The sequence below is a fragment of the Xiphophorus hellerii genome, chromosome 6 (genome assembly GCF_003331165.1).
Source record: "Xiphophorus hellerii strain 12219 chromosome 6, Xiphophorus_hellerii-4.1, whole genome shotgun sequence".
Taxonomy (NCBI): domain Eukaryota; kingdom Metazoa; phylum Chordata; class Actinopteri; order Cyprinodontiformes; family Poeciliidae; genus Xiphophorus; species Xiphophorus hellerii.
In genome coordinates this window covers 11,172,936-11,198,415 of record NC_045677.1, presented here as the reverse complement: position 1 = coordinate 11,198,415, position 25,480 = coordinate 11,172,936, and the positions used below count along the sequence as shown (strand labels likewise).

General features: G+C 39.2%; 1 protein-coding gene across 6 annotated transcripts in view; it reads right to left on the bottom strand.

Annotated features, from left to right (window-relative positions):
- LOC116722271 (SPRY domain-containing SOCS box protein 4-like) overlaps positions 1-25,480 on the bottom strand; it is a 69,522-nt gene that overhangs the window by 21,076 nt on the left and 22,966 nt on the right. For 2 of the 6 annotated variants that reach the window (XM_032566479.1, XM_032566481.1), the window contains one exon: positions 9,521-10,475. In XM_032566479.1, the coding sequence (XP_032422370.1) occupies positions 9,521-10,253 (733 nt within the window). In that variant the 5' untranslated portion in view covers positions 10,254-10,475. Of the gene's footprint in view, positions 1-9,520; positions 10,476-12,164; positions 12,321-21,663; positions 21,724-21,912; positions 22,116-22,185; positions 22,420-25,480 lie in introns of those variants that run through there. The other 4 variants (XM_032566482.1, XM_032566483.1, XM_032566480.1 and 1 more) reach the window with 4 other exon arrangements.

The window sequence follows — 25,480 nt, the reverse complement described above, 5'->3', positions numbered from 1 at the left end:
AAAACTGCCTGTTTTCCCAGAAGCAAATGATGATAGCTGATTTTGGTGATTCCACCACTTTCTTAGCTGTGAATAATGCATAGATGACAGGAATTAAGGTGGACTTTTGCTGTGTGTTGCATCGTCTTTTGCTCTTAAAGCAGCCGGTTTGTGACAGGATGTTGATTGACTGACTAAAGCATGTTACATGAAGTAATGTGCTAATGCACACATGCTGTCATGATATATGTTTGTGTTCGTACATTCCTCTCCTGTTAAATAATTGCCATGTAATAACGACACAGAAAATATCAAAATGGAAGTATATATAAATATGAAAATCTCAATAAGCTTTCACAATTTAAAATGTTCATGGTGTACTTTTTAGTTAAGTAAAACAACAAAAAAACAAGTTACATCCCTCTTTCATATTTCTATGAAGAGGATTCCTGTCCCAATAATAGCCTCATTCCATTTGGTCCTCAAAAGGTTCTTTAATAAATGTTAAAGGAAAGCAAACAGGAAATTCAGCTGGGCTACAAAAAGTAGCAGAGTGAATTAAATGACAAATAGTTAAATAAATGAACTCGGTGAGAAGGAGAAAAAACAGAAAGAAGGCTGAGGGACCTTGATACATAAACACATCATGCTACAACACAAAGCATCCAGCCTGTCGGTGCACTGGCGATGTCAGGAGGCCAAACTGTGGCGCTGATTAGAGGCTGAGCCTAAAGCTGGCTGAACAAAGACTGAAGCAGGAGAAGATTGGTGAGGATTATCTTGCTCTCATTCATTACCCCTCCTCATTCATTACAAGGCCGCAGACTGATTAGATAACCATGATAATAAGACATGTGGGCTTATGTGTGAGAGTGCCAGAGGCAGATTTAAAAACCGAAAACGATGTCGTTCTGATGAAGTGGTCCCCAAACACTGAAGTGTAAAGTCTGCTATTTCTACTTTTTTTTTCACTTCATTTTGAGCCTGCCAAACAGCTATAAAAAGGCCACCTGTACCCGGGGAACGCAATGTTCACATTTATAGTCTTGTCTGCGACAGGTTAAACGTGGGATTTATGGGTGAGCAACAAGCAACTGCTGAGCTTTCCAAACAGATTTCAGCTCCGGAGTTTACATTTCTGTGGATCCCCAGGGCCGGTCGTTGGGCTGCATCACCGATGACAAAGCAGCAGGGATCCAAAATGCCCTGATTTTAATTGCTGTTAATGAATGAATTCTGGATGTTAATTGCAATTAAATTGGCTTCACACAGAAACTATGCTTTAAAAACAGAAGGTACAAACACCACTGGTGGGTGTATTAAGGAAATGCTAGCCGGTCAGCTCCCTCAGGTAAGCAATTAAAGCTGAACAATCAACAGCAATCAGGATTTTAGCATTTTAAATCCATCTTTTCAACAGTGAGCTCCCAATTATTTTGTCTATTTTTTTCTAAGATTTTTTCTTTTCTCACCATCTGGCGCTTCCTTCCATTCATCCCTGATGTTTATCCATCCTCATTTGAGATTTTGTCTCTAGGCCAGGTTATGAGCAATTATGCTAATATCAATAATTATTTGGTTATTATGAACACTAAGTGGGAAATAAACCTTGTGTTCACAATGATTCAGTGTAGTAAAAGCATTTATTTGACATTTGTTTGACTGATTGCATTTGAACCTTACTTAAAACAAACAATCGCAGAGCAAACACCAGGTTTTGGGCTTCTTATGCACTCTTTGGGAGGCTAATGGAAGTTCACACAGCACATATTAGTCAAATACAGTTAATCTAATCTAATGAGGTGATATGTAAAATTACATATGTGCATACCAAAACCCCCTCTGTGACAAATTATAACTATTTCACCTTTAATAATTTTTTTTAACTTAATAGAAAAATAGAAAGCAATGATTGATGAAAACACTAACTCTTGGTTTGTCCCAGAGATTTTTCACCTTTAACACACCGTTAATTCACAGACTCTATGTTGATTATTTGCGTAGAGTTGCACACCAAGCATCTCTTTCTAATGAAGTGAACTGAAGAATGACGTGTGTCTACAAACAATTGGCTGATATGAGTCCAAAGTCCATTTCCCAGCCTCGTCCCTTACACTCAGATACATGCTGCCTGCTCATTAGCGGAGAAGAGGAAACCGTTTTCCTTTCAGCTGCGTTGTCGTGATGTTTTCACAACACAGCTTTTAATAACTTGGGGGATATTTACGATGCATTTACAGTCGGAGTGCCATAGCGACAGCTCCATCTGTGAATAACAACACAATACCACAGAGTAAAAATGGAGTATGTCACCTGGTGTTAATTTAATGTTGTTTGTTTCTACTGACAGTTATCCTGCATTAGGTTAATCAACATGAAAGTCAAGCGCCAGTTACAGTTCTCATTAGGGAAAGCAGGTGTACATGATTCAGCCTCGAGGTGTTGGGATCAATAAGGTCCCATTACTGTGATGAGGTCAACGAGGATGGAGAGGAAAAACACCGAAGCAGCAAAAACAAAACAGGGGGTGATCCAAGAAAGATAGCCTAAATGTCCACACCAGTCACAATGACAGCAGCACATTTCTGGAGTGCGTCAGTAAATCTTAAAAGTTAATGAAGGACTCTGAGCTCCAAAGGTAAAATAAACAACTAAAGAGCAACAAAAACAAAAAACTTAAATAATGCTGTATCTACAAAAGCTCTTTAAACCCTTTCAGTCCCAGCAGTCAGGCCGTTTCTGGTATCAAGGCAAACAAAAGGTTTCAAAATGTGACAGCTTCAAAATTGCTTAAATTCTCCATCATTCTAGTTATGGGTTTTAAACTCTTTTTAAAAGATCAAATAGAGTGACTAAGGGACAGGGGTTTTCTCTAACTGTATGAAACATGGGAATGTGTCAGACGGAAACTACACAACTTCCTTGTTCATAGCAAAATCAAATCAAGCTGTTTAAATTATTTCCACTCATGAAGAAACTAAGGGAATCCATCAATCACTCAAATACAAGCAGGCTTCCAAATCAGACGAGTCATAGTGATTTTTTAGGACGTACACGATCAATAGCTATCAACTAAAATCACTTGCCATCCATTCTGTATCATCTATCAGACAATGTTCAAATGAAGCATTCTTTACACAAGATTATGACAAATTTGCCTCTGCTGCTACTGGAATATGTCCACTTGCAGCTCAGACCGACCCAATATCCCAGTGCATTACCAGCATTAGGCTTTTGTCAGATTTCTGCACTAACAGTGTGCATCTGGGCAATGGATGACTAATAGTGAAAGTCTGCAGGGCCCACATGTTCTCAGGAGCCAACACTTAAAAGAGAAGAAGAAAAGCAAAATAACAGCTTAAGAGAAAAAAGCACAGACACTTCACAGTAAAAGGCAGTGGGACACAAATCAGAGAAGTATTAACAGCCAAGTGCAACCATTATGCCTGAGGCTAGCAGCAAAGTTAATCTAAAGCACTAACCCACTGACCCACATATCGCAAAGCCAGCAGTTGTTGTAAAACTCTCAGTGCGAGCTCGATGTCAGGCTGCCACGAGAAAGCGGAGTCGCTGCTCCTCACTGGACTATTTATGACTCAGGTACTGATGAGCCTCCCTTCTGTGGAAAAGAATGAAATCCAAGAGCGGTGACCAAACCCAGAGGAAATGAGCTGGTGTTAAAGGGTCCAGTTTTCCAGCAGTTCTCAGAATGATTCTTAATCATCTTCTCCATCTCAGTTTCTTTATTTCACCAACTTTGTGAAAAACTTAGCTTGACGGGTGCCCCTCTCCTTAAGACCATGTCTTCATTCAAAAGACAACAAATTAACCAAGCTACATATAATCAACAAAGTGCAAATTGTATTGGATAGAGAACATCAGAACATAATTTTTTAAGTTTTTCTACTGATTTTCATTAGAAATGTATCTTTGGGGTTGTTGTCCTGCAGTCTCAAGTCTTCTGCAGCCTGCAACTGTTTTCAGGATTTTCCTCTGAACATTTCAGTTTTCCTGGTGAGGAGAAGCATGATACTGCCACCACAATGTGCTACCCATGAGGATGGTGTGTTCACAGTGATGCGCAGTGGAGTCATTTTGCTGAGGGATATCAGAGTGAAGATCCCTTTATGCAGCCTTTACACATGTAAATAGGACCACCCGTTTCAAAAGTTGTCAAACATTCACTGCCCTCAAATTTCAATGTGTTTACAAAGCAGGAATGGTCGTTAGGGAGTGGGCGGTTTTGAGAAAGCCTCCGATTTCAAAGAAAAATGGCAAAAATGGGAACAGAACTAATGAGTCAATAAATACTCTCTAGAATGTAGATGGAGAAATTCTGCCACTTATGTCATCATCTTCTTCTTTGCTTATTTCCCTGACTGTGCATGAGATATACTGCACCACAGTGGCCCCCTATGATTATACGTGGTATTGCTCAGAGAATGGGTCCACATCCAAAACCTCCCCAGTAATAACAGACTAAAATATGAACGGAATGAATACAGAAGACGGATAGAAAACCACGTCTGCGTAGAGCTACATATTTTATGTTTAGCTTTAACAGGGCCTTAAAGTGAGAGATAAACCCACACCAAAATATTTAAGATTTTTAGGCTTAAACTATTAGAAATCATGACTTTTTCTTTTTCACAGTTATATGCTTCTTTGTATTGATTCATCATGTTAAAGGCTCATCAAATGCATTGCATTTTGTGGCAATATTTGGACAAAGTGTGAAAATATTTAAGGGGTATGAATATTTTTGCAAGTGATGGGAACATGTATAGGCTCTGAAACATGAGTGTCGGTAACACTTGCCTCATTCCATATAATAATCACACACAGTAGCAAATGTTAAACACTTCGTTTTTAAACTCTGCCTCCTTATAATCTTTCTTGCTATTTTGTGGCTATTATCTTTTTACTGATCGCCTGGCTTGGAGCTGATTAGGTCAGTTTTTCTCTCCCTCTCATCTGTCCTCATTGCTTTTATGACCCAACTTCTCTGCTCCACACTGTTTCCTCTGCTTCCCCAACAGTCTGTGAGGCAACAATGACTATTCCTGTCATGTGGTCATGGCGGTGTCTGAGGCTGAAAAGGGATTCCACGAGAAAATCACATTACTCCAGCTGAGTGAGAAGGTTTGCAACATTTCATAGCTGAAAACAGGAAAGGCAAGTTTTAGTCCCTCTGTGTGTGAGCATGTTTTCCACAACGTGTCCCCACAAAGATGGTTCCTATAATGAAGCAAATCAAACACTTGTAATTGCTAAAAGTATGTACACAAGACAAGAGGGAAAAAAAGACAGACTTGCATGAAAGAAATGTTTACACATTAATTTGATAGAAGCCGTCAAATTAACTCACAAAAGAGGTAAAGCATCATCAATTAAGGAAAACAGTCCATCTGGGCAGCTGAAATTACTTCACAGCAAATATGAAGCAAGACAAATGCCTTGAAGTTGGATTACGCAAAGCATAAATAATTTAAATCCAATTTACGGCTAATTTCAATGCAACTTCTCTCTACGTCTCCCTGCATTAGCGCACATTAAACCAACCTCTCTGCCTCTCAAGCTTTACAGGGACTTAGAAATCCAAACTTGGGCCTGAAAGGCTCTTGTCTTTACGTCTGGTGCCGCGTTGCTGCAGGAACGGGAGAAATGATCCGAGGTGGAGCAAAATGATAATAATGGTGCAACGGGGGCCTGAGCTGGAGTGATGAGAAAAACAAACTGTGTCATAAGCAGCCGGCGCGTCAGTAAATCTTTTGTTAATACCCCACAGTCATGTTATTTCCCCTTCAGCGGCAATTCTCTGCAAACTCTCTCCTCGCAGGAAGGTGTGTTGGATGAGGACATCAGCGAAGGACTGAGGCAGCTGTTTCAGGAGCAGACACACACATCCGCAGTTACCTTGATTGAGATCGCAACTCTGAAACTCATCAGGAGAAGCAATAATCATGAGATAAACTGCAGAATGTGATGCAATGTCTGCTCATGGTTGGCCTTCACAAACATTCATATTCTCTGAAAGTAGACAGCAGTTATGACTTCATTCTCACTATTTGAGTCATCAACAAGGCAGACAGGCTGATTCAATCATAATGACTGAACACACCAACTGTAAACTTACCCTGGTGGGGCCTGCAGTAAGAAAGAGAGCTTATGTCTACTTATTTCCACCCTGACATTTTTTAAAAAATGAGAATGGTATATATATGTGGTAAATAATCTGCTCTTCAGCTTTAATGAGGAAAACTGTCATTTGTGTTTCTGAACTCTGCTGCCTTCAGAGTTTGCACTGATCCCTGCGGTGCCGTTTCAGAAGCTTTGCAGTTTGTTTATTTGCCTCCTAAAAACACTCTCAACGAGCAACGCCGAGCGCAGGCTTCTGTTTAAACAAAAAGTAATGCAAGCTGCAAGAGCAGGACAACACAAGGGAGGTGGGCAATTACTGTAATGCGGTTCTCTGAAAGGAAAGGTGATGAGAGACTTGAATGTTGTCCCGGTAAAGAATAAATAAAACATCCCCCTCCCAAAGCTTGATCTCAGAATGAAGAAAGAACACTAAATTATTATTTTGGAGCTGAAGATCCAAGGAGATTTTACTTTACTTAGTCCTTGTTCAACATAGCTTTTGCCTCCATCTGTCCTTCCTCACACAGACAAACACATGCCATCTCATCTGTTTTGTTTTCCATCTTAGAATTTGCATAACATGTTTGCAAATTTCCTATGGAAGATACAGTTTCTTGTGAATCAAAGACAAACATTAACCTGTTTAATTTGATGATAAACAAATTTATTTCCTAACTGTGAGGTGGAAAAAAATTCAACATGTTTTGAAAAACTGCGGGGTGAAGTGACTCTATGCTGAGCCTTTTTACTCTAATTCCACTAAAACAAATCCAGTTCAATGACTTTACTCAATCTGAGTCACCTTAATATTAAGTAATGAAATCCAGGTGTTCACAACTGGTAGATACTGTATGTACTCCATGGAGAGTTGAAGATATAATTGCAAAGTAAAATGTGTCCACAAAGTATGCAATCATGGGAGCTCAATAGAAATGCACAGTAGATTTTTTATTTTTTAGCTGTTTTTCTTCTTCTTTTTTTTTAATAACAAAGAACTATTGATACTGTTCCACTCCAGACTTCTACACTACTCTGTGCTGGTCCATTACCTCAAATCTCACCAAAATACACTGAAGATTATAGCTGTAATATGACAATATGTGAATAAATATATATATATTTGCAAAGCACTCGGTAGACAGAACCCAGTGATGTACTATTATGAGAGACTGCACCTTTCCCGTTCACTTTAACCACAAATATATGAGTAACATTTCTATGCTTTTGGTCTCCTCTCCTTTTGAAATCTCTTCTTGCATATCAAGACGAACTGACCTGCATTAAACTTTGCATATTTTCAACCAGACCTCATTTCACAGCATGAAGCCCATATGCTCGGTGAAGCGAGAGACTTGATATTTCTCATATTCTCCCTGATGGCCCATGACACAGTGTCACTATGAAATCCTGTAGGTGGCTCCTTAAATGGAAAACTAGATGTGATGATGCACTCTCTAAGCATTTCAACTATGTACTTTACGTTATCTCTACAGTCTGAGGTTTTCTCTTGTTCTGATTCATATTTTAGTTTGTCGGCTCCACGTTAAGAGGCAAAAACATCCAATTTAAAGCTGCGATGAGACTTGTGACCTCTTTTTCAGAGTATAAAAACATGTTGTCGGTGTCATGGAGTTCTTGGAGAGCAGTGGTCCTCTGAGGACATTTTCAGAGAGAAACTTGAGATGACTGGACAAAGAAAAACCAGACATAACAAACTACAAAGAGGAATGGGTTTCCTCTTTGCTCTGTGATGAGTAAAAGAAAAGAAAACACTGTTTTGATATCAAACAAGACCCATGGGGTTCTGCAAACTCAGAGACAGCCAGAGTCGGATCTTATGCTTGTTTTCATGACACACACTCTCCCGTCATAGCAGGTGCAGGTCCATCTGTATTTATCCATGATGTGTGTCTAACCAGGCTTTTGAAAAACATCACTGTTTAGACTGTGATACGAGAAAGAGCTTGGCTCTTCTCTCAAATCACCAACATGAAGACAGAGAGGGGAAGTCTCATGAGAAAAACATATATTGACATCTGAGTTGTGAGAAAAAAAATATCAGCAGCAGTATTTCCACAAACAGAGAATGTTCCAGAATAAATGCATCTCCTCATGATGGAGTAGATGGCCATTGAAACAGCTAAGATACATCATTTTTAAAAACAAAGCCTTTTGAAAGATCAGATATGGGCAATTAATAACAGGTTGTCAGGACTAATTGCTTTTTAAGAAATTCAATATATTATGTTTTGTCCAACTAAATCCCAGACCTGATTGGATAGAGCGAAATACAGGGAAAACCTGGGACAAAAAACTGTTACCAACCATATGCCTGTAACTAGCCACAGGTACATTAGATTGACTTAGATCAAAGCTTATTCATATGTTAGAATGACCTAGTAAAAGTTTCATGCTAAGTCACATTGATAAATCTTTGGAAAGACTTATTTTACACAAAAGAAAATGACATAAATTTCAGTATATGGATGAGATTGGCAGAGTCATAGCACGGAAGATAGTTTTGCCAAGTACTGACTTTTAGGAAGGCTAAATAAAAATGTAGGACTTTTCAGATTTTATTTTCTAAATAGTTTTAAAACCATGAGTATTCTTGCAAGGTATTGTAATTGGAAAAACTACCCAGAAGCTCCATTTAGCGGACCATTAAAAGATAATTAAAGTTCAAATCCTAATTAATGTACAGCCCACAAGTGTCTACAAATGTCCATTTATGGAAATTTTTAAAAATTTAAAAATATAACTAAACTCCTTGGATAAACCTCAAATCATATTTCTATATAAGCTTTGAAACAAGTTAAACACTATTGAATACAACTGAAAGCTAAGTGTGTGAAATAACCCCCTTTTGCAGAACGAGTTAATTTCAGTTCTACCATTGGACTAAAATTAACGTTTTGCATGTCTGCTGCTAAATCAAGCATGTAAACTACACAATCCCAGAGTTTACAGAGTTTCACAAGCAATTAATAACCTTACCACAATCTCTGGCGCGCGAGAACATGTCGCAATCACCGAGTTTCTTTTTCCATTATCAACATATCGTCACTTTCCTAAAATAATGGGCCAAGACATTTTTTGCTAAGAGAGATCACTCTTAAAAAAATTATCTTTCTTTTTTTTTTTTGCCTAATTCATCTTTTGGCAAAAATAACTTTTGGGAAAAAATGACCTGGGCCATCATCTTAGGAAGGTTAATGTGTTAAATGTTGAGTAAGTTTAGTTCAGTTGTGGTTACTTCTTTTAAATCAAGTATAATTTATCTTAAAATCTATTTAAATGCAATAGTATTAGCAATGTCCCTTAAGTTTTATAAAATATTACTATTTGGGAATTTTCTCCCTGAAAGTATTCATGTCGTGTCATAAATGTGATTACTTACGATCCAAGCCGTTGATATACTTCATGGTTATTTCACAATGTCCCCACACGGCACTCACGATGGGATACAGCTTCCTTCCTTTCAGGCCTCGAAATGCAACTCCTAGATACTGTCCATCCACCATAAAGCTAAGCGTCCCTTCATCCATGTCCAGAATCACTAGGAGAGAGTCCGGGAGTGTGAATGACTCGTCTGGCTCTAGGAAACAAGGGTACGAAGGCAGCGAACTGTGGGACCGGTTCTTACTGTCATGGTAGAGTCTGTTTCGTCCCAGATCCCAGCCCCAGGACTCACAGTCCGAACCCACTAAAGCGGTGTACCCAACAGAATGTAGAGGAGCTTCCGAGGTCGCCACACCCACCACAGCGTGGGTGCCTCGCTGCCGCGAAGGCCAGTGGATCTTCCACACATGAAGACCCCTTGTGTATCCAACCCGTCCTCTGATGCAGTCCGTGCTTTGAGCAACTGGGTGTCGGTGAAATGTCAACTTGTCGTCCTCTTTGATGAAGATGTTGAGGGAGCGGTCGTCTGGATTCCATGCATGATGGAGCTGCGTCTCCAGTCCAGCGCATGGCATGTCCAACAAGAGATCCAGCCTGGGTGGCTTAGAGAAATCTGGACCCCTTAGCTCCAGGTGTTGGCGGCGATGAGCCGTGGGTCGGTACGACGGAGAGCCGCCACTTTCCCCACGACTATCCACTGATTTAATGCTGCCTGAAATCTTCTGACCCATGGCTGTGATGAAAGGGTTGGTGGGAGGAGAAGGGGAGGAAGGCAATGTGGTATATGTGCAGTAGGTGCTGCGGAGCGGGAGCTCGACGTTACCTCATCAATGCGGCGTTGCTGAAGTTAGAGTTACTAAGTGAAGGGTGATGGAAGGAAATGAAGGAGCAGGAAATGAGGGGCAGATCTAGTTTCATGCCACAGATGTCTTCATTGTGAGCTGCATCTGGTCCTGTCAGAAAAGCATAAGAAAAAAAAGACAAAAGAAATTGTTGTTAAATCTACTTTTAGCAAACTACAGTCATGCAAAACTACTCCAAGAAACATCTCCTATTTTACAGCTATAAAACTAAAGCAAATGAGCAGATTTAAAAGCACTTACAACAAATAAAAGAAATTGTAGGAAAGCATTTCTTGAAAACAGGAAGTGTGCAACAAATAGGGATGATGTACATTGGGCACAGTCTCAAGACTGTTTTCTTGAGAAAAAAAAGTTTGTGCTTTTAGGGAATTTGTTAAATGGAGACCGTATAATGACACCAGTGAAAGACAACAATGCACTTTTTGCCAACTTCACAGGAAACATGGCATTCAGTCAACAGCCAGTGATAATTGTATGCACAAAGTTGATCAGATAAGAAAATATTTCATCTTAGAGCACTTTTTTATTATGTCCAGAAGTTTTTGTGTTCTCTATCACTCCGAAAGTTTGCTGATGTCCACTGATTACAATAATTAATAACCCCTTTCACTTTGTTTTTCCACTTAGCTTTAGCTTTCACACATTCTTCTATGAGCCCAATGAAGGAGAATGTTTTACTGCTCTCAGGTCCTCTACCTCATTCCTCCTCAATGGATAAATCTTCACTTTCTGAACTCAAACAGGAGCTGGAAACTTTGCTATCACCACTTTTGGATACTGATTATAGAATTTGGTGTAAGAAAAGTAACATAATCACTTTTAAACTTTTTTTCCCACACTTTCAGAAATGCACTTTGTATTTCTAAATATAAGCTACGAGCATGAACACAAATGAAAAGGAAAATTCAATCAAACGATTATATATGCCACTAAACGTTCCACAAGAAAACAGATTCAAACCAAATGTCCTGATAGTGTTGGTAAAACATTTTGCATCCCATATTTGTAATTCTGTTTTCAGTCATCAGGATGAGAATTCAAGAAACACATGAACAACTACAAATTCAAACTTCCCACGACTTCCAAACCCACATACCAATAATGATGGATTCGTTTTTGCTCTGTGAAAACTACCCAGTTGTGCAACGTTGGCCACATCTGAAGCTGGCAAACTCACTTTTAGCTAATCTAATTTTAATGAGCATTGCCTGAGCCAGCAAAAACAACAACAGAAGGAAAACAAAAGCACTGCGTAATAATTTATCTCCAGTCCTTTGTGTGTAACACAGTTGAAAAAGTCATGTAGACGCTAATAATAATCTGCATAGAGGGCTGCCATAATATGTTGTAACCAGCTGATTACCTTGAAGTTCCTGTACAAAATATCAGATATTTCTGAGGAAAAACCACAGATACTATTGTAGTTTTATTTTTAGAATTAATTCCATCTTTGAGTCATTTTCAGTGTAACATTTGAGTTTCATCTGGGGGTGTTAAAGTTTTAGGTCACTTTTTAACAAAGTATCAGTTCTGCAGACATCAAACCAGAAGTAAAAATGTTATTCTTCCTCATTTCACATTAAAAATCACTACACTAACTGACAAAAGATGGTTTATTTAACATTTCTTTTTATTCTGTCAAAGGGACAAGGTGCCAGAATTAAGGACATTAGGTTTTTCTCGGATAGTCCGAGATCTATTATTTCAGTCAACATATAATTGGTCTTCAATGCTTAATTTTAGCATACGAAGGCAGAACAAAGATGATCTCACACCCACCCACACGCAGCTCTGTGTAGTTAAACTGGTGCAGAGATCTCTTCCAGGAATGGCAGCTGAAGCTTCCTCTTTGCAGGAAAAAACAGTCGCATTTCGGCAGAAGTTGATGACACAAGTGAGTGTGTGTGTCTGCTGGTGGTGTTTACCACACATCATTAACTGCAAAACAGCAATAAAGTAATTTTTTTAAAATCTTTTTGTTCTAACGTATCTGTGGTTGTAACACTGAAACTTAAGACCTAACCAGCCTGTCTGGCACCTTGATATGAGCAATTCATTTCTCATTTATGTGTGACCTTTGCTTTGAGTGAACAAAGGAATTGTGTCCTCCACAATCCTGTAAATAAATCTTCTAGCATTTAACTCATTCTAAAGAAAATACTGTAGGTCTCTAGTTGTGAGATTTTAAAATGTTTCTTCTCCTCTCTACCCATCCTCCTTTCTGTTTGTGGTGGCAAGATAAAGCTGGGTCATTTTTTAAGGCCTTACCATTAGAGTTTTAATGGTGTTAAACGTTTGAAATAATTTTCAAAAAGTACGTAGCCATTTTCCTGTAGCCGTTATGACGATAACTCAGTGCTTCACTCACTTCACTTACATGAAGGGGACATTCTCTTGTTTTGCCCATTTTTAAGAGTGGCTTAGACAAATGCAAATCCCGTTCCACTGAATAAATCCAGTTAGGCACAAGCCTTTTTACTTTTCTCTTGCTTACAAGAAAGATAAATTTGGCTGTTTGGAAATATTTCCCTCTGACAGTAAAAAGAGTTGGCAGCAGGCTAGCTACCTAAACAGATAGCCAAGCTAAATAATCATTTAATATCAGCTTTTTATACTTGCTGCAATTACACTGTTTAGTGCCAATAAATATTAACGAAACAGTTCTTTTAGAAACCTCCTACAGGTTAGGTGAATAAACAGGAGCCCATGTTTTTAACAAAATATAATTAACCAATCAGTAACATAAGTAATGGCATATTATAAAATAAATATGTTCTTTTTAATGCTTCTCCAATCACTCGATGTATGTGGTTGATTGAAAATGGGAGAATTTAATAATGCGTCACCTTACTTTGACAATCCAATTACCATCACCAGAGAACAGCTTAAACATGAAACTAAAACCCGGTCCAGACAGTCAAAGAACTCAAATGTACTCAAACGAACATGTCAAAACTAAAACCAAAAGTGTTCCTTACAAAGTCAGCCAAAGTGCAAACAAAAGTGTTTCATCTTTGCTGCTTTCATTTTCGTCATTCTTTCTCTCTCATTTTTCCACCATGAATAAGGTCATTGCAGCTGGCAGCCATCATGACTAATGTCTGCCTCTACTCTGCTCACCGCTAAGTGTGAGAGGACAGGCACACACACACATTCACACCCCCTACACACAAAACAGACAGCTGCCTCTTTGTGTGTGTGTCAGCCCAGTTGACAGGTAGGTAAGGAGAGGAAGCTGCATGTAAGATTCTGGACTCATCAGTACCAAACTTCAAAACTTACGATGTGTTTCTACACGAGCCTCGGTTTGTTCTGGTCGGGTCTGGCCTGGCATGTGGCTGACAATTTGGCATGTTAAACCATCATCAACGAAGCACTTGACCTTTGATCCCATGTCATAACGGTCATGATTGCATAGTAACTTCTCAGGAGGCCAGTGTTGGGCCGGCACATTGTCTGCTGCTGCAAATAGCAGGAACGTGCTTATGCCATCTGTTGTTTACTTTGCCGACCTTCCTCCGTCTTGTCAGTTCTCCCGATTAGCTCCTTCATTCTCCCCTCTATCCTGCTGCTATACCTGTATGGTCAGGTCAATGTTTCCTCAGTTTAAATTTTTCTAATGAACCCACTGACATAAAATTTATACCAGGTGTACGAAACAACACCAGTAATCCATACATGTAAAGAAAATCAAAGCACTAGTTAAGTTACTGGTAAAAAAAAAATAAATGAAACAGAACAGAAAGGGATAGCAAACCAAAAAGCTGAATCTGTCAATATTTAGAAATCATCTCTGGTACTATTTCATTAATACCTGGTTTAATATGAACTGATGGCTTATAAAAATGTTTCTCATTATCAAAGTTTTGAACAAAGTGGTACAATTGGTAGACTCAAATGGACCTTCGCAAGACAGTGTTACTGTTGCAAAACCTACCAATGGCAATGGTTAGATTTCTAATTCTTTCATTTCTAATCTTTGAAATGCTGTTGAAGCTTTAATCTGGTAAGATGAGGCCGCAGCTAAACTCCTCGGATCTCAATCCTCGGATCTCAATGGTCACAACATTTGTGGAGAAGGAATGGTTCTGCCCAGAAAACACAACATCAGAAAGGAAGTTTTCAGTTTTCATATGAATATAAATAACAGGTGATGTTCAATAAATTGATAACAGCTGCAGCTGCTGTTTAGTGATCACAAGTTATCACATAAAGGGGAGAGGAATCTTTCTTCTCTATAGATTTACTTTACTATCAAACATTCAAAAGGAACGAGGAACACAGAAACGGAACCAAAGTGATTAGAGACAGGAAGCAAGCTGTCAGAAGTTGGTAAGTTTAGTACAATCTTTATCAAAAAGTGGCTCAGACTGAGATGAGAAAGCAACGACAGGGCAGACAGGCTGTAATGTGCACCTGGTGAGTGGGCTGGCGTCATCTGGCCTCTCCTGCTGTACCCGTATTAACAAGCTTCAGCAGACTGAGAGATTGTGATGACGGCGTGTGTGCACCACTGTAAGATCGGAAGAGGGGACTCTGAGCGGCTGTCTAACTTGCACAGTGTTTTACTGAAACTTGTCCAGTGAGCTTCTGACAGTGCAGACAGGATTTGAACACACAAACACACACAAATATAGCAGCTCAACACAATGAGACAAAACACTGCTTTCACCTGCACTGCTGCAAAAGGTCAGATATGAGCTTAAAGTATTGAAATAAAATATAAACTTGCTTGAAAATTTTTTGCTCAATAGAGACTGTAACATTGTAGTACAGGACGGGACTAAAACCTCCCGGTCGGGTCAACTAAGGCCAACCAGGGAAATAAAAATAAAGAATGAGCCCATAAAGTTCTACTGTGATTCAGCCTTCCTGTTTCTTGTCTCAGTCAAGAACATTGTATTCACATTTGTGCTTGAGTCAGCTTATCTAGAGCCTTATTCCTGCCACCTGCCGACATTAACAACAGGAAACTTCTATTGTATTTGCCCCCTTAAAGAGCACAATAATAATTTTGACATCTTTGGAAATTCCTTTTTTTTTTCTTCCCCAGCCAATAATCAGATGAGTCAGTCGGTACCACTCATACGTCCTTACTGACAACATTTTCTGAAAGCAGCTGACTGTCTGCCCAGACAAAGAGTTAATTAGTCATCTTAAGCAAAAAAAGATAGATTGACTGTAACTTTCAGCTTTCAGAAGTACAAAGGAAACTAGAACTGTAAGCAGCTATCAACGGGTTGCTAGGCCCTCTAGCCCAGGCTAAGTTGCAGACTCAGTTCCTGCTTTTACAGAACAACTTTTAAAACTAATAAAGCAAAGAAACCTCTAAAACTAATAATTTTCCTTAAACTCTTTCTATTGATTCAAGAAAACGAAATGACAGCTTTATGCAACATGGCCAAAATGTTCAGGCAAACATGGTCAAATGACTCAGATAATATTTTATTTATAAAGGATTGCCAAATCATAAAAATATTTTAAACTACAGAATATTTTTGGTAGGTCAAGCAGAGTGTGTTCATAATTCCTTGAAATGATGCCTCACATCACAACTATAAATGTCAACGTTTTTCATCTGGTAGGCCAATATAAAGTGGTATATAATTGCAAAGGTAGAAGGAAAAAAACAAATAAAAATCTGAAGTCTTTGATTTGTTTGCCGTCCCAAATAAGAAAATAGGTAAAGGGCAAACAGAATTCATTTTATAAAATCAGTTCCTCCACCTAAATATAGTCATTTTACCATAGCTTTAAAGGCTTGATTCACTTAAGATAAGTTTAAAGACAAATAAACCAGAAGTGTAGCACTGAATCGAAGGATGATGTAAGACTAATGAATCACTAAATGGACCAATCTTCCATCTTCCACTTCTGGCACCAACGTCGACATGCCAGAGCTCACAGGCAACCCCACACACACACACTGAAAAACACACATCTATATTTATGTTATACAGAGTGTCTTCATAGCAACAGATGTGCCCACTACATTAAACAAACTGCCTGCCTCTCAACATTGCTGACATTCATTCCGACTAAAGGAATCCCTGAGCAGCTAAAGAGACAAATACCGCCCGGCTCCAGAAAATATCTTCAGCTACATACAGAAGTGCACTCTAAGGCTTTGATAGAAATGTTTCAGATCATCAGACAACTCTTAAAAGACATTGGATTGCTGTGCCACGACCTTAGCAGTCTGTTCATGTTCTGTCCTTCAATCTGGCTGGCTTAAAACCATTTATAAAGAAAAGTGGGCCAAAACTCCTGCATGCATGACATAAAGGACTAACAGCTAGTTATCAAAAATATTAAATGGCTGTTATTACTGCCAAGAGTGACACAAGTTTATATTAATTTTATTGGGTAGTTTTTGTTTGCACATATATGCGCAAGTTGGTTACAGCAACCTCTTAGCTTAATAAATAGATTTTTTGTAAACTGATTTTTCTATTTTCTCAGGTTATCTTTGATTTGAAATTTTGTTTGATGATCTGAAATATTCAAGTGTGTAAAAAAAAGTCAGAAAAAATACTGCATATCTGTCTATAACAGCTGATGAAAATGTTGAATAAAATCATAAAGAAACAAATGACTTTAGGATGTTATCTCCCTTTTAAAAATTTAACTTTTATTTTAACAATCACCTCACATGGATTCTATTCAAAACTTTTCTTTCTCTCCACACTTTAATTCTTTCAAAACTCTCTTCTTTCTTGTTAACTAATCCGTGTTTTCTGTTCCCTGGCCTACGTATCAATAAATCCATGGAGACTTCTGCGGAGCTGCCTCCCTATCAGTTGGTACAACTTATCTCAGGCCTGTCACCAAATGCCCCAGCGTCCAGCAGGAGGAAATCAATGCAAGTTCAGCATTCAGTAAAAGCACCATCTGCAAAACATAGGACACAAGCGAATTCACACGCGGCTGCAAATCAGTACTCATGCTGACTCACAGTGACAGAGCCACTCGTACAGAAATAAAATTATGCAGTTTCTGCCTGCCTTTGGTGAAGTTTCCCCAATGCATTTTTTTTTTATGTGTTCCCGAAGCATAATTCCTTCCCTTCTCTGTTCCGCTACAGTCTGAACTCTTTATAAAGTAACTCCAGTAGCAGACATCTCCCTAATGAATCATGTTCCAACCCCACATCTTCCTCTTGTATTCATCAGATTTTCTCTAGAAATCCTCCACAAAGTTATTTCTCTTAAATAGTGAATTGGATCCCTGCTTATCAAGGAAGTGAAAGAGAAATTTTGACCAAGATATTTAATGTAGGATGAAGTAAAAAAAAAAATACAACCGATGTATGAACACAAACACAAAACTATGCTTTCTTCTCAAGAGTTCATGTACTTCTGTGCCCAGACACCTTAAAATCCATGGTACCCTGAGGGAGGACTATTAGTGCTGCTATGATCAAGTACCCCTTTAAAGGGAATTGGCCTAAACCTGTTCATTTCTCACAAACACGCACACACGAAGACACAGAAAAGGCCTTGGAGATGCCATCCATAAAGCTCTCTGGGATAACGGTGGCAGATTCACAACCTCTGAGGTAATGAAACTGAATCAAAGTCTGTATGGATGCGACGCACTCCTGCTGCCTCGCTTGTTTCTTGTTTAGCAGTGAAGCACTTGAACAAGTGATGAAACGTGTCACGCCCACACAAGTCAAACGCAACTGAAGAAATGTTTCAACTCTTGGATGCTGAAAGCCGTATTTAGGTCACAGACTGTTTTACTGGATGGTTGTCTTAGAGCAGAGCACATATCGATAGGTAGATGGCGAATAAAGTGGAGAAAGTAAATGTCCCGTAATAACGTCATGTAAATGTATTTGCCATGGCACAGTTTTTTCAGTTTTTTATTTTGTCACACTTAAAAATGTAAGATCAGAATTTTAACTGACTACATAGAAATAAAAGTAATTTTCACAGGATGTTGTATATCCAAACCAACCTGACCTTGTGTAAAAATAATTTAATTCCTTGTTAAATCAGGAATTTACCGTGGCGAATTATATTTTTTGATTCAAATTCATACTAAGCCACACACAGGCCTGATTACTGCCAGGTTTATAGAACCAAGAAATCACTTAACAGAACCTGTCAGACAATCTGAAGTGGGATAAAAAGCAAATGCATAATAACCTGATCTTAAAAAAAAGAGAGAGAAAAAGTTACTGAAATGCATCAGTTTGAAAAGGCTTAAAAAGCTAATAAAGCTTTGGGCTCAGCAAATAATAATGAAAGCCATTCTCCAAAAATGAATAAAACACTGATTTATCCAATAAATCAATGAAATGATCATTTGAAATTGCTTTATGTATTGAATCATATCTAAAAGTGGTTAGGTGATGTGAAATATCACATCATGTGTGATGAAAAAACATTTGCACAGTTGGTAGCACTGTTGGCTTGCACCGACTATGTCCTAGGTTCGAATTTCCGTCTGGGTTTTTTTTTTTTGCATGGAGTTTGCATGTTCTCCCTTTGCATACGTAGATTCTCTCCAGATGGTCTGGCTTCTAAAAACAAGACTGTCAGGTTAATTGGTCGTTCTAAATTCTCCTTAGGTGTGGGTGTGTGCGTGCATGGTTGTTTGTCCTGTCTGTCTTTGAGTTGCCCCGCGATGGACTGGCGACCCGTCCAGTGTGACCCAGCCTCTCACGCATTGACCACTGGAGATGGGCACCAGTATCCCTCAGGACCCCACTGGGATGAGAGTGTTGGATGGATGAAAATAGCAAAAACAGAAGAAACCCATAATGCGTCATAGTTTTTCCTCAACACTGGATAGTGAATTTAACCCAGAATCTCAGAGTGATTGATGTAATTGTACATTTTTACAGTTTAATGAGATCAATTTAATAAACTGGCACAAGATTATCAATTACATCTTATCAATGGTGCATTAATTAATGGTCCTTGTAGTAACTAATGAATCATTTATAATTCTTATTAAGAAACACCAGTGATTATGTAAGCAGCTCTGCAAGGCTGTCTCCATTACTTAGAGCTAAGCTGATATTTCCAGGATGAAAATATAGTAAGAATCAACCCACGTACTAAAAGATTTGCTTTAACGTATTCTGTGCTAACAAACTGAGTGTAGAACAGAGGTGGACAGTTAAACTGCACACTATTTCTCATCTCAACATAAATGTTGGTATATCTGCAAAAATGCATTTGCATGGATCGAAAATTGCAGGAAAAAAGCACATTTTGTGAAACAGAGTAAGGACTGTCAATGGTTGATTAAAGATACTACTTAAAGTTTAAATGTAAGGGGAAAGCCTGTTGCAGTTCTCTGCTGTCTGAACATTTTTGCTGCTGTGGAGTGAGCCCTCCGCTAAGAAGCATGACCTTCTTTGAAGTTATTTTAATCTTGAGAAGAAGAAAGCACAGTTTTTCAAAAACATTCAAAGAAACAAAAGTTTCTGATATTTCTACAATGAACTGAGAAGATAACCTTGGATATTTAGAAACAAGAAACAAAGACCTTCTGTAGACAACAGGGAAGCTAAATAAAATAAAAAACTATTGTTATATTTACACTTTTGTGCATTCAACCTCTTCCTGGATGCACAGGAAGAGGTCTTCAAAATGCGACCTTCCTAGAGCATAAAGGATTAGGAATATCAGCAATCACTTGAACAATATCAATAAGGAGGAATATTTACGTGGAGCAGCTGATGTCACAGTTAGCAATGCTACTAGCGCTAACAGCTAGTATCTAATAAAAGTTGCTAAAACAGTTTTCAAAATGTTACGATTATGTTTTTTCAGATAACTGAAGAAAACTATAATTTTATTGAGCTGTTTTATTCTACTTGAACATTCAGCATTGTTATTGTCATTGTGTTGTACAAGCTAAAACTTTAAAAAAAAGAACACAAGAAGTATTCCCTTTAAATTATTATTTTTTTCTCTGCTTAATGATTGCCTAATTATCTTGGGATGAAAGTACATTGCTCTTTTGAGTACGAGCGGTCAGATAATTATTAGCTGGGCTTAACGGAAAACAGGTCTGACATCCATCTGCTTGAACTGCTCTAAACACTTATGCTGAGGTAAATACATTTTTTTCTTAGCAAACAGAGCGTCTGCATGGCATATGTTGAGAATCATTATTATTCAATCACTGCCGCAAAATCTGATTACAGTAGTCCTTTTTTGATTTTGTAGAAGTAAAGCACATGTGCAATAAATATGGCACCCTAAAGTATAATGCTCATGTCACAGAATACTTATAAAAGTTAAAAAAAGAAAGATAGAAACACTGGCAGATTGGATAACTATGATCAATTTGCATAAGCTACATATGCGTAGGAAGGCTTTACCAGAGTGTTTCAAACAAAATAAGTCTATGTTTGCATGCCACTGAAAGATAAGTCTGATACATTTAATTTGTCAATCATAAACAAAAATTAATCCAAATTATGTTCTTCAAGAGTTTTTGAAGCATCTCTTTTCTTTCCACATCTTGGTAACAAGAACTATTCTTAACAAAGAGAAGCACAAGAAACTGTAAATCCACACAACTCTGTACACACAAACACGCACCAACACATGAACAAATAACACTTTGAAGAAATTTTTTCACCGTCTTCAAAAGGCAAAGAACTGAAACTGAAAGGGTTGGAGGAAATCTCAATTAAAAGAAACGCGCAAACGGAAAGGAATAACTCATGTAAAACAATAAAAAAATAAAAAATCAGGCACAGACTGTGGGTGGTTGAACGTTGCACATGAATACCCATGAATAAAGAGAGTGAATGAAAACAAACAATGGAGGACATGGAAAGAGAAAGAAAGAATAACAGTGAGAGAAACAGAGGTCAGCAGCTGACAAAACAAAAGGTTGAAGTCAAAAAAAGAGAGCTGATATGGCTTTATCCCCGAACGAACCAAACAAACACACATTCCCAGCGCAATCCATAGACTAAACACAGTCCTGTGAGAAAAGCTGCCGCAGACGGCGCGGAGCATGCACTCACATCGGAGGTGTCTCTTACAAATACAAAAACAAGGGGGTTAAAAATAGACGCCAGGATCCATCCTATTATTGTATTCGAGCAGAGGAAATCCAGGGGTAGCTTATACGAGAGCACTCAACATGGGTCTGCTCCAAACAAAAGCACACACACACACACACACACCGGGGGTATCCCAGCTGGCCAGCTGAGACCTTCGGACCATTAGGGGAATTAAAGGCAGCAGAAGATAAGTGAAGTGAGGTGAAATGGAGTGAGGAGGAGCTCATAGAAAGGTACCTTGGCTAGAGGAGACAAGACTGAGTTTATCTTCAGAAGCAACAGAGCGAGGCTGATCTCCTTTAATGTAAACAGAATGAAAAAGAAGTCGTGAGAGTTCTGCTTTTAAGCCTAAAGCACTGCGTGTGTAATTGGAGAACCTGTCACCAACAGCTTTAATAGAAGTAATCTCATTCAAACAAAGATTCACCTCACCTTTTCAGATAGAAGAATAGCTCAAATTGTTTGTAATTACTTTTTATATCTCACCTCATGTTGCAGCTCAGTCTGAATCCATGAATGTCTAAACGATGATATGAAGAAACATCAAACTCCTTCAAACAAAAAGCAGCATATCTCCTTCACGCAGTCGCAAACAGAGAAGAGTGCAAGAAAGAGACAAACAGCTCGCAACTCTGACCACAACTGAAAGAGAGAGACTCTTTACTCAGAGAGCTGCCCACCTCCTTCCCCCCCGCCCCCTCTCTCTCTCCTCTCCCTCCCTGGAGCTTATCTGTCCTAAGGCTATCACTTCTCCCTCACCTCCCCCAGGCTCGTTTCTGCTCCAACTCCATTGAGGGTTTCCAAGGCAGCGCAGTCATGACGCTTACAGTGGACAACCAGCAGCTCTGAAGACACTCTCAGCCCAACTCCAGTTTCAGTTCCACTTCAGTCTTTCCGAGAAAGAGCCACTGAGCAGAGAGGGAGAGAAGGGAGTGAGAGCACGAGACATGGAAGCCTGAAAGCTGATCCCTCTGATCTCATCAAGCAAAGTTACCAACAGCAACCAGACCAGCCGGCAGCTGAGAGAAACACCCGGTTCACCTCCCTCCCCTTTCCGGCTCCCCCTCCGGTTTTACAAAGAGCTCACACAGAGCCAACCAACCACACCAACCTGACCCTCCCCCGTCTGCAACGGCAACACACACATGTGCACATACGCTTAAACCCCTGCACGTGCCGCATGCCTAGCACTTGCACAGCATGTGCACAATATTGGCATCAAGGTGCAGGAGGCCAGTCACGTCTAGGGTGTCACATTGGTTTACACGGATCAGCTACAAAGTTAAAACCGCTTGCAGGTGAAACGAATATACAGTAAAATGTTCTTCCCCAAAGTCTGCAAGGTCCAGTTCATTTATTGATTTAGCTTCCAACCTTCAGGACCTAATGGAACTGGTGTCACTACATGCTGACAGAAATCACAGGGTACGTCCAACATCCTGAGTTGCTTCAGCTAGATAAATACTCTTACAAAATATGAGGGAATTGGTTCAGACGTGTATGAAAGGCCGATGTAAACAAGCAAATATTTAAATACCATGCAGGAGTTAAGACTTGGGTCACATGCTCATATAGAAAAATTTTAAAAAGTAAGTACAAGATGTCTCCGTTTGTTTTATTTGCAATTAACATAACTTTCAGTGCCACTCCCTTTTGGAGCAAAAGTCTAATGTTCTCACAGTCACCTTTAACTTTTGTCATGTTGTAAATTCACCCAAATCTGAACATGTGTAATTAGGCTTCTTCTAAGTAGTTCTCTGCATAGAATTCAGAAAAGCATTAACACAGACAGGCATATACAGGAAGTGGTAATAAAGACTAAAGCAAACCATAAAGAACTCAGGCCCAACCACTTTACTTCCTCCTCCTTCGCTCAGGACTGCCATCACTACCAGAAAACCAAAATGCCCACGAAACCTCAAGTCCAAGAATACGACTGTCATATCATTACATCACATCAGCTCAGGCGTCCAAACATGACATGCAGCAATACTGCTTTGAGACAGTAATTGATGGTTTGCCTGACTTCTGTTCTCACACATCTGCAATTAACAGGGAGGACACATTTAGTGGCTGGGTGACGTCAAAGAAAACACTGTTACTGAACTACCCCATTCTCAGACACAAAGGGAAGGAGGTTAACATCTGGTGAAATACAGCAATTTCATTGTCTTCTTATATTGGACACATATTTCCATGAAATATATAGTTACAGATAGGGCATCCTATAATGTCCTTGATGGATTGCTCTCTGGCATTACCGTATTTTCCTGACTATAAGTCACAGTTTTTTTCATGGTTGCCTGGTCTTGCGACTTTAGTCCAGAGTAACTTGCGTATCATTTTTCTCTTCATGATGCCTTTTTTAAACTAATGCACTAAATGTTAATTTATACTTGTGGACATGAAGTATCCACCTCTCTATCACCTAGGATTTACTGCAGGCGTCTCCGCTCTGCTGCGCACTTCACCAACAATGGTAGGAAAATCTGACGAGGTAGCACAGAACGTCAGAACACTGGGGGAGATGTTCCTGACCATCCTGACTTAGAGTGTGGACGTCGGCATTTCACATTTCCAAGTCAAAGCCGACAGTTCCCATATAGTTGCCTAAAAAGCAACCAACTGATCATGATGTGTAACCGGAACCTTTCATCAACATGGATGACGCAAAGTCAGGAAAATATGGTAAAAAAATTTTTGTTATATTTACAATACTCTCTCTGACAAGTGGTATGAGGTTGTTTTTGCTTTGAATACTTATAATTAATGACTACTAATGGAGGGAATGATAGAAAAAATAACCATCTGAATGCTGTTTGATTAACGTTAAATGTCTTGACAAAAAATGCATTGATTATCACAAAACCTTCACTATATGTGCCAATGTTCCCCTGTTTAGAATAAAAACAAAGACAAAATTTAGGCAAAGATGCTGAAGATTATGCATCACCTTTTAGCTGATGTATGAACTAAACTAAAATTCTAGCTTCTTTAACTGCATCGTTCCTGTTGCTTTTTACAACCATGTGTGTTGCATGAATGTAACATTCGCATCTTAAAACCAGTGACATACAGAAAGACAGTAATTCAATTTATGGTTAAACAGATGTTTGCATTGTCAATTCACATCACCATTTAGATTCTTATTCCAATTTCCTGGATGTTTTATATTAAAGTACAGAAGAACAAAAGGCTTCAAACTAACTTCTGTCATTCCAAATAACAGACAAAAGATTGAACAATATGTAAATCTTCAAACTGAAAGACTCCAGCACCCCCCTCCCCAGGTCCTCGGCTGGACCCTGCTGGAAATTGCCCCATGATTTTCTGCCTGAAGGCACATCCACATTTAAGAGACCCCATGGGGGTCCGGGGAAGCATGTGGGGGTGTATTTGAGTGTGTGGTGGTTAATCTATGGGACAATGGGGGTCCTGCCCTCACCCCACACACAGAGCATTAGGGCCAGGGGCCTCACAGCTGAGCATCTTACAGATAATACAAACTGAACGTGCATATGAATGAGTATGTTTACGTGGATGTGTGGGTGTGTGTGTGTCTTTGTGCGCCCCCCTTCCAACACACGTGTCAAGCACAAAGCCACCCAACTATCTACATCGCCCCCACGGAGAGGCACTCAGAGAGAGAGTGCAAAGGATGCACCGCTGGAAGTGGGGAGCAGACGTGAAGAAGAAAGGAAATGGGTGAGGCAGAGTTAAAAAACTACTTTCGGTCAAAGGGGTGGGGGGCGAAAATGGTAAATGGTACAATTACCGTGTACAGATGGCTGAACGAGAGACTGACAGGAGCAACGCCAGTTTGGATGGTGAACAAAAAAAGCGGGCTGATCAAGGACACGCCAGCTTTTTTGGTGGCAAAACAATCAGCTGCTTTTCTCAAGCACCGATCCAAACGTTGGCAATCAGGGTGTCCTGCATAAAAGCCTTGATAATAATGGCAATATGGAATTTTGACAAGGCTTCTGTAAAGATCAAACTCATAAAATGTGTTAATTGCCAAACTCTAAATGGACCAACTAAATGAACATCAAAT